This window comes from Brachionichthys hirsutus, chromosome 3, assembly GCF_040956055.1.
Source record: "Brachionichthys hirsutus isolate HB-005 chromosome 3, CSIRO-AGI_Bhir_v1, whole genome shotgun sequence".
Classification (NCBI taxonomy): Eukaryota; Metazoa; Chordata; class Actinopteri; order Lophiiformes; family Brachionichthyidae; genus Brachionichthys; species Brachionichthys hirsutus.
Window position 1 is genome coordinate 4,767,456 of NC_090899.1, and position 12,707 is coordinate 4,780,162.

Sequence of the window (12,707 nt, forward strand, 5' to 3'; positions counted from 1 at the left end):
GGAACTGGGCAGCCAAGAAAGAGGACGAATAATAATGTTCATTCATCCGACAAAGTGTGTGCATGTCAGATGACTCCCCTCTACAGTGTGCTGGATGTATGATCTGTCACTCACTCTTCATGTCACTGCAGCAGGAACTGGAATGCAGGTGTGGTTTACGTGTAGTGGAATTTCAGTAGAGTCAGAGAAGCTCTATTCAATCGACTGATAAAAGAGATAAGCGCTGATGTTGGTGGAGGGAAGCTTGCATTTGGTTGAGTTTCCCAAATATCCTGCAGGGCATGATGCTGATGGAGAAATGATAGATGGTTCAATGATGGGTCTGCAGTAAAGCAGGAGGACTGATGTCAATAGAATTAGTCTGATTTCATTCACTTATACAAAAATGGGACGATGATCTTGATTTGTGTGGAGAGAGGGGAAAGAACATGTTTGCTAGCCGTCTTCATTTCTTTCAGACCGCTGGGGTTTGGAGTACTTTGGACTCCACAGAGAAAAATATACTCTATGAAACAAACAAACAAACAGATAAGTAATGCCAGTGGAAATAAAAACATGATTAACATAAAACAAAAACAAAAACTCGAATGAGTTTTAAAAACCTTTTGGTGCAAACTTGAATAAAAACAGCTGCTCAGAATTAGAGTAACTGATTATTTGTTTTGGTGTTTTGACTAAATGTTCATGCTCCACCTCTGTTTTAATGTTTAATGTGTTTACTCTACTGTCATGGCTATATTCTTATTATTACTAAGGTACCCTATGAAACGTCCTTTGGACGGTGAGAATAAATGTATTTTACATTTCCTTTGGTGATGGGAATTGTGAATTTAGTAAAATTATGTTTGAATTAATAGAATGATTATGAAATAAGAACATATGAGAAAAGATTTCCCATTTTAAACTTAAGAAATAATTTAAATCAAGGCTCTTTTAGCGATTTGAATGAGGATTAAATGCAAATAGTAAATCTGTATTTTCCTCCTCTCTCCACTTTTTCCTTCTCTCTCCCTTTACTCTGTTCCCAGCGGGGGATGGCGTGCCAGTCCAGAAGGACGGGGAGCAGGTAAGTCTTCAGCGATCCCTCCGGCGTGACTTCCTCCCACAATGGACTGTTGTGTCTCCGCCCGAGGAACCAACATGGACGGCTCATTTCAAACCTGCAGCCGTGTGATGAGCTGCATCAGCTCGCCAGTGCTCCGTGGTGCCTTCTAGGTGCCTGCGGCTATACTAGCAGATTAGTAAAGAAGCACACACCATCACATCAATGCCACAACTCTGCCATATGCAACAGGGGGTGGCGTGGTCGGATGACTGAACCGTCGCTGGTTGAGTTGGATCATTGCTGTTGCTTGATGTCTGTCTGACTCAGTCATAGCTCAGTGCTGGTTCAAAGCAGAACAGAGGCATCACTTTTGCTTTCTCCAACATAAACACCATCGTTATATCCTCCTTTCCTCCTCCCCCCCCCCTCTTCTCCCGCTGCTGTTGTACAGATCCCATCAAAACTGATCCCTCCGAGAGAGGATGCAAGCGAGGAAACCATTTTGGACTAAAACGCGGCGAACTCTGCTTTCTCACTAAATGCACTGCTGACCGATCCCATAATTTATTTATACATTGTGCCCTAAAACACCCTTTAGTCCCACAAACACACACACACACACACACACACACACACACATCAGCATTGTCAGGGCTATTGGAAGGAACATCGGAAAAGCTGCTTCAAGGAGCTCAGCTCAGGCGCTCAAGTGCGTTAAATCTCCCGTCACACCTATTTCTGAAGAGATAGAAGACGAAAGAGAGAGAGATGAACACAGAATCAAAGAGCGGGCATAGAATAGAATTACAAGAAAAAAGGTGTGACAAAGAGGCTGGGAAGAGGCAGATATCGATTAATAAAAACTGGATAAGTGCTGCATCAGGCTGATGGGGATGCTGAACGCAACCCTGATCCTCGCCCCCTCATTATGTCACTCAGCTGTACCTGTTTACGTTCAACATTACAGCATTACATTCAACATCATTCAAACGTTGTGCTTAAATGCAATTTCAAGCAATATCCCCTAATAAGTATTTAGAATTTATGCTATTTTACAGTCACATGTAGAAAAAATTCAAAGGAACTTATTTGGCACATTTTATGGCTTTCAATTCTTCATTAAAAAGGTACTTAAATTCTATATGGATTAAATAAACATACGCAAACAAATAAAGCATTAAAATGCGACTCACATTTTAATACAATACAGATGATAATTTAACACGATTAATACTTTTTGTTTAAATCCTTTAAGTCGGTTACATTTCTTTGATATACTTCAGTGAACTTTTGAAAGCAGGATTTACTACCTTATTGTGTTGTATTTATATTTGTCTCAAGTATTTGCACACCAGCAGCCGACTACAATCAGACTGCTATCAGTTCTATCTGCAATGTGAGAGGTTTAGATTTGAAGATGTCATGTACAATATAACCAGAAGGGCAGTCAGTGGAGTGCACAGCAAGAAGGTCATGGGTTCAAATCCCAGCAATACCAACAGGGCCTTTCTGTGTAGGGTTTGCATATTCTCCCCGTGTCTGAATGGGGTTTTCTCCGGGTACTCCAGTCCCCCCCCCCCCCGTCATTGGATAAAAAACATGTGTTAGGTTACGTTGGCCCATCGCTGTGGCGTGCTCAGCACTAATGCTCCACTCTCGCCTCATCATTTCATTGTACAATTTACATAATGACAAATAAAGATTCTTCTTCTTTGTATTTGGACTCACTCCACATTTTAATGGGTACCTCTTTGCTACACGCACAACCCTGCTAAAGGACATCAAACACACTTCCACTGTCTTTCATTGTGTTTGACAGCACCTGTAAGCAGAGAGGAGACTCCTTCATCTGTAGCGTATACACTCTTCTATACATAACGAAGCAAATATACTGATCCCCTGTTCAACCCCCTCCCTCCTCCCTGTCATCCTGGTCCTCGACTCTTGCCTTCGTCGTTCCTGGAAAATCCTCTGTACCTGTCTCCTCTTCTCCCTCTCCCATCTCCTTAATTTCATTCTCTTCCTCTGCATGTCTCATGTGCAACCCCCCCCCCCCCCTTTCTATTTGTCTTCTCCCATTTCCCCTCCCATGCATGTCAATCCTCTCTTACTCTTGCCCCATCCCTTTCTCCTCCTATTTCTCTTCCTCAGCATGGACGTTCAGAATTTTCATGGGAAGGAATCAATGTAAGTGTTGTGACACCATTCCTTCATCTACTACCTTTCTTTCTCCGTTTGTTCCGCTCACCTGTTTTGATTTAACTCACCCTTTAGCGTTCAGCTTCCCCCCACCTCTGCTTTCAATTTCAGTTTGTTGTAGTGATTCACAGTAGCGAGCACAATCAGAATCGCGTATTGGTGCAGAATGAGATTAAACAATGTGGACTTTTCTTTTCTTTTGTATTAACCCGACATCTCCCTCACCTCTCTTCCCCACTCACCCCTCTCTAACACATGCTGTCCCGATTGTGTCCTGTCACACTTTCCATACTATCCTTGCCGCCATTGCCCCCCCCCCCCCCTCCCCCCCTCCTCCATCTCTCTCTTGTCTTTCCCTCTAGCTGTCTATGGAAGACACCACGTCGATCCTGCCTCGGCTCAAGAGGAACTCAAATGCCTATGGCATCGGGGCTCTGGCTAAGTCTTCTCTGTCAGGTGTGTCAGGTGTGTGTCTGTGCTGTAAACTGGTAAACCGACCCCATGCTGGCTCCGTCACTCAGCAGGTGCTGGAGTCAGCATGGTACCTGAAATGGGTTCCCCCTATATCACTTCCTCTCCACGCTGTGATGACACTCATCAATGACACATCGATGAGTCATTGATGTGATTAATTCAAGCTGAAGCAACGCACGCACACAAACAGAGCACGCAGCTTTTTGTTCTAAGGAAAGGTGAGTGTGAAGTGTAGTTTTTGTTCTAAGTGGTTGTGAAGTTGTGCTGTCCTGAAGTATGTTTCTGGATGTTTCGAACTGTGTTGTGTTAAATAGAGTTAAGTGCAGTGTAGTGAAGTGCATTCTTGTAGTGCAGTGGTTTTGGTACAGTCCGGTTGTTTTGGTGCAGTGCAGTTTATAATTTGAGTGCAGTGAAATGTTTTGCAGTGCGGCTACATGCTGCACAGTGTGGTGTGATGCTGGCATGTCTTCTCGTTTACTCCTATAATTTATTCACAATTCTCACCTCCATGTGCCACCATCAGAGAGACGCTAACATTCAGGGATGTACAGTGTGTGTCATCATGTGTGGGTCACATGGACTATGGAGCACAGCCATTATGCAGATATCAGTTTGTTTTTCGCTTGGTAGCAGTCGAAATTAATTTAATCTTCAAAAAGATGTGTTTTGCAAAAGACAAGCTCCCAGACAGACTCAGAGGAGAAGGAAAACCGTTTTCTGCTTACCTATTGTCGCTTAGAAGAGGTTTGAAACATATTTTGTCCACAAGCCAACCGCTCATTGCTCGTGCCATCTCACCCCAGTTAACCTGTTCCATCCCATGATGCACGTTTGTCAGACAAAACACATCCCTTGCCTCCTCTCCTCCCTTCCTCCCTTTTGCCCGCAGAGGCAACGGCCTGGGTCTCATTAAACACATGAACGTGACCACCGCACCCCTCGTCATTTAGCTTTTCTCTTAATCCACGGTTATGAAGACACGCATTAAACTACAGACATTAGAGTAGCAGGAGTAGACGGATAAAGGTTGTCTTTACTGATCGTTGTTAAAGGTGATCATTTGAGCTAATATTCATTTTAAGTGCTGTGCCCCAGAGGTTATCAATCTATCTATCTATCTATCTATCTATCTATCTATCTATCTATCTATCTATCTATCTATCTATATATCTGTCTGTCTGTCTATCTATCTATCTATCTATCTATCTATCTATCTATCTATCTATCTATCTATCTATCTGTCTGTCTGTCTGTCTGTAAAATCCTAGACTCCCAGTTGTCAAAGCACTTTGTCAGTCTAATCCTGTGATTCATCCTTCATCATTCATCGCAGCCTCCACCACCAAACAGAAATGCACACTTGATAACATTTCTATCTTTGTGTCTCTCTCCTTTCTTTCTGTTTGTTCATCCTCCCTTCTTCATCTTTGCTCATACGGTTCATCCTGCTCCTCTCTTCCTCTCTAATCACCCCATATCAACGTCGACCCCCTTCCATATTCCTCCCATCTTTTCACTTCGCCTCCCTCTGCTTCGCCTTTCCTCCACCTGTAGGGGTGACCCGCACCATGAAGGAGAGAGTGACCAAGCCCACAGCCATGGCCCAGGGTCGTGTTGCTCACATGATCGAATGGCAGAACTGGGGCATGCAGACAGTGGGAGCCGGTGGCCCCCGCATCACAACCCAGGAGCGGGAAAAGGAGCGGCGGCTGGAGAACGATGCCTATAGTGACCTCAGTGACGGGGAGAAGGAGGCCCGTTTTGCTGCAGGTTGGCAATAGGAGCACAGAGCAGGGCTGGCACCCGCTGTCATCAGCAGAATGATGACCCATCAGCTCAGTCTGGGACTTACGCCAGTCGTTCAGCCAATAACGAATAAAGCAGGTTCTCACGGTCATCCTGACCTGCACTTTTACGTCTTATCCCAGGTATTCTGCAGCAGTTTGCAATCTCGCAGGCGACACTCCTAGCCTGGTCATCGATGGATGAAGAGAGCCCACGGTCAGGCTCCAACCAGGGCAGTGTGGCTCACCTGAGCGAGGTCAACCAAGAGAGCATCACCAGTCGAGGTAAAGCAGCACAAAGCACCACAAATATATACTCTAGTCTAGGGCGTAATACCAAACCTAACAGGCTTTACATGAAGGCGAGTAAAGCAAGGAGGCCCAAAGCCCCCACGGGAATATTATTTTAAACAATTAACATGCAACACAAAAAGAGTAAATTCACTCACAGATTTTTTTCATGCAGCAGAATGATTTCTGTCACTGTTATTACATTACATTTGATGTTTATTGCTGACTTTTTTATGGTTAATCTAATGATAATTGAATCTTCTTTATGCACCATTTAATACAGAACAAAAAAAATTATTTTATAACCTAATCATGCATTTTGATTTTGATCCTCTACTTGTAGAATGACTAAAATGATAAAATCAAGTAGGCAATACAATATACAATTTACAAATGAAGTTTAGCAGACAGAAAATCAGCGACTCGTCCAGGGTGTACCCAACTACTCACCCATAACCAGCTACATAACCCATGAGCCGTATTTTGGATAAGCGGCTGAAGACGAGATGATTACGATCAATGCAATATATTAACTGTAAGTCAATGTTCTTTCCCGCCACTGGAGTACATACCGTCTCTCCGAAAGTGAATTATGTATGTTATAATAGTGCACATTTAATTTACATTGTGAAAATCAATTAACATGACATGTATGACGAGAATCAAGCCAGCTTGCTGCAGGCTATATAGCAGCACGCCACTCCATAATGAGATCATACTGTTCCCCTCTCTCCAGGCTGGAGGGCTAGCTCATTATTAATTTCACATTTCCCTACTTGCACTGTTGGTAGGTAAATCCACTGCACCTGTAAAAATAGCATAGTTACTCCACAGCAATGTCTTCCCTGTGCAGACCCCCCCTACCTCCCATGAACTTAGAGGATATGATGATGCTTAGAATGATTGCTTTCATGTTGAGAGATAAGCCTCCTTAAGGAAATGATGCTTCAGTAATGCATCGGATTAACTTATAGTTTTTTATGAACTAATGTTTTAGAACAGATACAAAACTAACTGACTAACTTTATGCATTTCCTTTTGCACTATGCAATTCAGCAGCGTTAATAGCGAGGCAGTATTCAAATCGAATTCAATACATCAAGGAGAGTTTCTCTCATAATGTTTCAGTTACAGTTAATATACAGATTTCATTATTTATTTTGCTTTATTTAACTCCAAGCCAAATTATTCAGCAGCCCACCAGCAGTCAAACTGATATAATGCTTCAAATGTTCAATGTTATGTTGGCGATTCAGATCTTGTAAATCTTTGAATTGAAACAGTTGAGCAAAAGAAAATGAAAAAATAAAGCAAGAGAAGAACGACAGTAAAAGAAAAAAAGTCAAGACTTTTCTCATGAAGATGAATCAGTCTGTTGTGCCTTTTTTCCAGATCAGATATTGCACCACTCTTCAGCAGAGGTGTGGCCACACACGTATGTCTCCCAGGGCCACTACTGCCTCTCCTCCTCTGATGCCTGGGAGCCAATCAACGCCGATCCCTCTGGTGTGGCGTCTCCCGCTGCTGGCTCCTATGTCATGGGCTCTGATGGGTACGATGGGCAGGCTCACTTCTTGGCGCAGCAGCAGCAACAGCAACAGCAGCAGTTCACTTTGCAGCAGCATAGTCAACTCCAACAGCTGCAACAGATCCAGCAGATGCAGCACTACCAGCAACAGCAGCTCCTGCAGTATCAACAGCAACAGGTGGAGTCTGGGGGGGGGGGTAGAGAAAATCAATCACTCAGCTCAACTCTTGAACTCAGAAATAATTTGACAAAAGAAAGAAGAAACTTCCCTTTATTAAATCTGTGTGGGGAAATTATTTTTCCGCTTTTACCCACAAAAGACTCTTTGCTTTCTCATTTTTATCTCTTTTTTTATTAGTTTTGTTAAGTTTGCCTTGATTTTCTTCCAATAGCTGTGATAAAGCCATTTCTATGTCATTTTCTAACCGCTTATTCCGCTATCGGGCCACGGGCCAAGCTGGAGCCAATCCCAGCAGTCAATGGGCGAGAGGCAGGGGACACCCTGGACAAGCCGCCAGTTTGTCGCAGGGCAACACAGAGACAGACAACCAGCCACACACACACTCACACCTACGGGCAATTTAGTGCCACCAATCAGCCTAGGCTGCATGTCTTTGGAGGTGGGAGGAAGCCGGAGAACCCGGAGAGAACCCACGCAGACACGGGGAGAACATGCAAACTCCTCACAGAATGGCCACAAGTCGGAGACGAACCTGCGCCCATCTCGCTGTGAGGCAACAGTGCTTACCACTGCGTCACCGAGCCGCCTGCTGTGATAAAGCGGCAAATAAAAAACATGAAATCATACACATGTAAAATAAATTATGCACACAAATATTTGCCATATATTCATTGATGTCTTATGATATATTTCCACAGTGTAAAGTGAGGCTGCGTGTGTTTTGCCAGCTCTGACTCCTCTTCCTCACCCTGTCCATAGTCGCTAGAGCACAGACTGCACAGTACCAACCACTCTTTGCAAGCGACGCCAAACAGCACCATCCACAGTCTGGTCCATTCCGCTCACCCACCATTGGTAGATCTATGGAACACGGGGCAGATGGAGGCCTATCAGGCGGAGGCTGGTGGCTACATCGGTGTGTCAGCGGTGGTGGAGCCGAGCCTCTGCGTGCCCCCTGGAGACGAGATGGTGGGAACAGAACACTCCCCACTACTGGAGCAGCAGGAGGAGGAGGTCAAGGTGAGGTCAATGTAGGCAGGCTTAGATGATGTAAAACTACATCTTCAGTGCAAAGTGCTGAGTAGGTGAAGTAACATAACACACTGGTCAGCTTTATTTTCATTATCTATGAATCACACACTATTTTATTACCTCTACCGAAGAGGTTATGCTTTCGCCTGTGCTTGTTTGTTGGTCTGTTAGCAAGATCTCTCGAAAATGTCTGGATGGATCTTGATCAGTCGATGCTGGGAATCTTACCAGGAACAGTTGATTACATTTTGGTGATGATCCAATAGAGATCCTGGATTCTGGTTCACTTTGCAGTCACTTTTGCATTGCAGTCATGGAGCTTCAAAATTTGTTCCTCAATATTATTATTATTATTATTATTTTAATTATTCTGGAAATTAAAAATAATCGACATGCAATTATATAATCTTGAGGGAATTATTAAAAGTCTTGCCTGTGTGTTTAAAATCAATTAATTGGACAATAATTAAAATCTCACAATGAAGTCATCAATAGAGCAAAAGTCAGGATGTACAAATTTAAGTCTTTGCAAACTGAACATTTTGGGTTTGCTTCTGCACATGGTCTGAATAATGACTGAAGTGATGCGTGAATTAAACGCCTCTAATCGGATTCAAATTTCTGCGTTTGAATTTGTCTTCCTGCCACCATCAGGAGGAAGAGATGACACTGTGTATGGAGCCAGAGTCTGCCACGTTGACTCCGCCCACGCAACAAGGGGATGCCTCCGGTGGCAGTAGCCCGGGGCAACCACCAGCAGAGCCAATCACAGAGCGAAAGGCCTCCGATGTTACCTCCGGTCTTGTTCAGACACTAGAGGAGCAGGAAGAAGAGGGAACCACCGCTTCCAATGCAAACAACTGAACTCCCGGCTGTCAAGACTCCTTCTTACAAACTGACCTGGAATCAGCAAGGAATGAGCATAATAATACAATATATATCTATTAATATGTTCCTTTCAGGTATCAAAACCACAACTCTTTGGCTGCAAGGTGAATTCTTCGAAACGGTGAGCAAACAAATTTAGAAGTGGACTCCCAATGAGACAGTAGCCGATGCAACGAAGGACACCGATTTCTTTGAAAGCCTTACATCCCAAAGGAAACTGAAGAGTGAGGATGGAGAAACTGAAGAGGAAGAGGAGGAAGAGGAGGAGCATCACATGGCACATTTCTGTTAAGGAAATGATACCAAGTTGAGATGAAGGGGGGGGGGGAAACATGCATGCTTTTTATGAAGACAAACAACAACTCGACCCCATCTTTGTCTTATAATAATAATTATAATGGTAATAATTATAATGACAATAATGGAAATCTATCACAACAAAAACAATATAATAAGAATAATTTTATAACAATGCAAAGAATAAGACAAGAGAACAAACCGATGTATAGGTATATGATAAGATAAAACCGTTTTCTTCTGGGAGAACTACCGTACTCTGTTTACAGCTGTTACTCAACAAATTAGCGTTAAATCAAGTTACTTTCCCCGCCGCATCGAACACACGCCGCAAACTTGCCGATGCCGACCCAAACAATTTTTACTTGTTATTGAAGTAGCCTCAGAAATGTCGGCATTTGATTAAAATGCATATTGACCCTCTGAAATAGATTCTTCTCTGCCGTTGTGGAGCAGGATGCACCACCCAGGGACAGGCCCATCCTGCTGACTGCACACACTCAACTCTGCACAGATAAGGATTGTACTGTATGATAGCGTGCTTCCTACTCTGTCTCTCTGTATGCATGATTCTTCAAAGCACTATGGAGTACCTGTAACATACAGCACTGTATACTTTGCACTGAACCGCAGTAACCCTGGTTGTAGGCCACGGGGGGGTACCGACGGTGAGGCGAATAATAATAGAGCTGCGTAAGCGAGTCTCATTTGCACTGATGCGATCCAACAGACTGGGGGGGGGTTGCCTTCTGGACAGTCGACGCTAACCCAGTTTCCATTTTGAACGCTTGCAGCAGCACCAACAACCAAAACCGAGCCACTAACAACATGCACCCTTCGCTGCTTTCGCAGTAGACGTAGTCGTGATAGGTCGAGGTTGTTGCTAACCGCTATTTGAATGTGCCCGGAGAGCGATGGCAGTACATGAGTGTTGTTTTTGATGTCTCCTCACGGTCCACATGGGAATTAGAATCAAGTCATTTCTTAATGAAAACAACAACAACAATAAACAAGAAAGTCTTTCAAACTCGTGGGAAGGAGCTGCTGTAAAAAGATTCAGTGCTTGCTTACCTACTTCACCATTGCACACGCACACGCACACACACACACACACACACACACACACACACACACACACACAAATATCTAAATTGTAACCAGCAATAGGCAAGCAAAACACTGGCTCCCCAACCGAGCAGTGCCAGCTCTGTCGAATAGATGTAAATAGTCAAAGAGTATAAGAATCGCCGCTCACTCACAGTAACAACTGTTCTACTACAGTATGATTTCTTTATTTTTCTACACCTCTCTGTCCCACTTGGGATTGCTCTCAAGCTCACACTTAAGGCCTACATTTAGTTTTTTCCTCACGCGTATCGCCGCAGATACAAGGAAAAACGGATGCTTGTGTTGTAAATAAGAGCTGATCACTCAACCTTGGAGTGAGTTTTGTCCAACGAGTCCGCCAGTGGGGAAGCAGAGAACAGTGGTAGGTAGTTCTGTGTCCAATCAGCCAATCAGGGAATAGAACAGAAGACGAGGCCTGCAGACGACGGCCCGATAGATCAGTGTCTTCCTGTGAAGCAGCTGCCCGGCGTGTGATAGCGATTGCTGATGTTTGAGGAAGCATTTGTTTGTTGAAGTGCTTTTTTTTCTGTCCCCGGAGGAAGAATAAACGTCTTCCAGCGGGGAGGGTTTAGTCAAAGGAGAAGATGGTGGACTCTTTGTTGAACTTTACAACAACCCCAGCATTGTCATCCTTTCTCTGCTGGGGAGCTCCTAACGTTCTCGCTATGGGGATTGGGTGAGAAACTTTTCAAGATAGAAAATGGTTCATTGACTTGAATGAATTTATTTGCTGATTGCTTCTTTATGCAATGCTGGGGACAATGTTTATTTTTCTACTGACTTCTTGAAATCCCTTCCAGTAAGCGTTGGAATAGGTGTCATGATTGTAAAGCTGCGATTCAGTCTGGTTTTGAGCACTTTTGCACCAACAAAAACACGCCATGACACCTTGTTGAGGTATTAAAGGCAGATAGTTTTGCAGCTCTCGCTTTTTATTCTTTCATTTCACTCCAAGAACCCATGTTTCACGACGAATAAAAAAAACAAGAGGGCTCAAAACTGCAAGCAGAATGTCTTTACATGATGGCACATATTCATTTATTTATTTAAACGATTACTTGGTGGGGAGGAACGACGTGATCTGTACGTTAATGTCGGTACTAACCCTTGTGGGAACGGCACCTTTTTTCTTTATGAGTCTGTTGGATTTAAAGACATTATGTTTTTTTTTTTTCCTGTATCAAGATCTTAATGAATGAACTAATAACAAGAAACCAAATATATTTCTGTGGATGTTAAGGTTTACTGATCACAACCTGTCAACTGACTGATTTTACAAATGAGTTCTTTTTTTTTTTTGTACTGCCATCTTCCATGAGTTACAGTAATTTGTCTGCAGACATGATGCTCAACATCTGCTTCTGGTCCTCTGCGCTTCTCCTTCTCTCTCTTTGTATCTGCTCTGTGTATTCGTGTCTGTCTTATGTCTTGCTGTGTACAGTAAGTTGTCTGCTGTCTTGTTGGAAGAATCACTGCCTGGGAAAAAAAACTTTTCCACATTAACCAAAGGGGATTTGAGGCAATCAGACATGCATATAACATTTGGAAATGTGTGCAAGAAAAGCAGCTGCTGTAAAAAAAGAAAAAAGAAAAGGTTTGATGGCTTCTGTAAAACAAATCTGTATAAATTTGGCTTTAATTATTTAAACTGAGGCAGTGTGACTGATACCAGTGCACACTCATGACACTCACACCTATGCATGCTTGTTGGGCGGTTGTCACAGGATGGCTCTTCCACTTGGTCCCTCCTCTCTCTCCTCTTTTGTCGACAGCGCTCTATCTCTTCCCGTTTCTCCTTCTTTCCCTTCTTTTTCCTGCACGGCAGAACCTCCTATAACTCCCTCCAGCTCCTTTAACTGT

General features: G+C 43.5%; 1 protein-coding gene across 1 annotated transcript; it reads left to right on the forward strand.

Moving 5' to 3' along the window:
- Positions 1-1,039: 1,039 nt before the first annotated feature.
- On the forward strand, positions 1,040-9,398 carry fam131bb (family with sequence similarity 131 member Bb). The gene is made up of 7 exons (XM_068757917.1): positions 1,040-1,066; positions 3,607-3,709; positions 5,273-5,488; positions 5,647-5,787; positions 7,186-7,499; positions 8,262-8,522; positions 9,189-9,398. Exons 2-7 carry the CDS (start codon positions 3,613-3,615, stop codon positions 9,396-9,398), a joined length of 1,239 nt encoding a protein of 412 aa, XP_068614018.1. The 5' UTR covers positions 1,040-1,066; positions 3,607-3,612.
- The last annotated feature ends 3,309 nt before the right edge of the window (positions 9,399-12,707 follow it).

Coding starts and splice junctions, on each gene's coding strand:
- fam131bb (XM_068757917.1), top strand. CDS start 3,613: ATGGAAGACACCACGTCGATCCTGCCTCGGCTCAAGAGGAACTCAAAT. Junction 5,489..5,646: donor GGAGGCCCGTTTTGCTGCAG/GTTGGCAATAGG, acceptor GTCTTATCCCAG/GTATTCTGCAGCAGTTTGCA. Junction 5,788..7,185: donor AGAGAGCATCACCAGTCGAG/GTAAAGCAGCAC, acceptor CCTTTTTTCCAG/ATCAGATATTGCACCACTCT.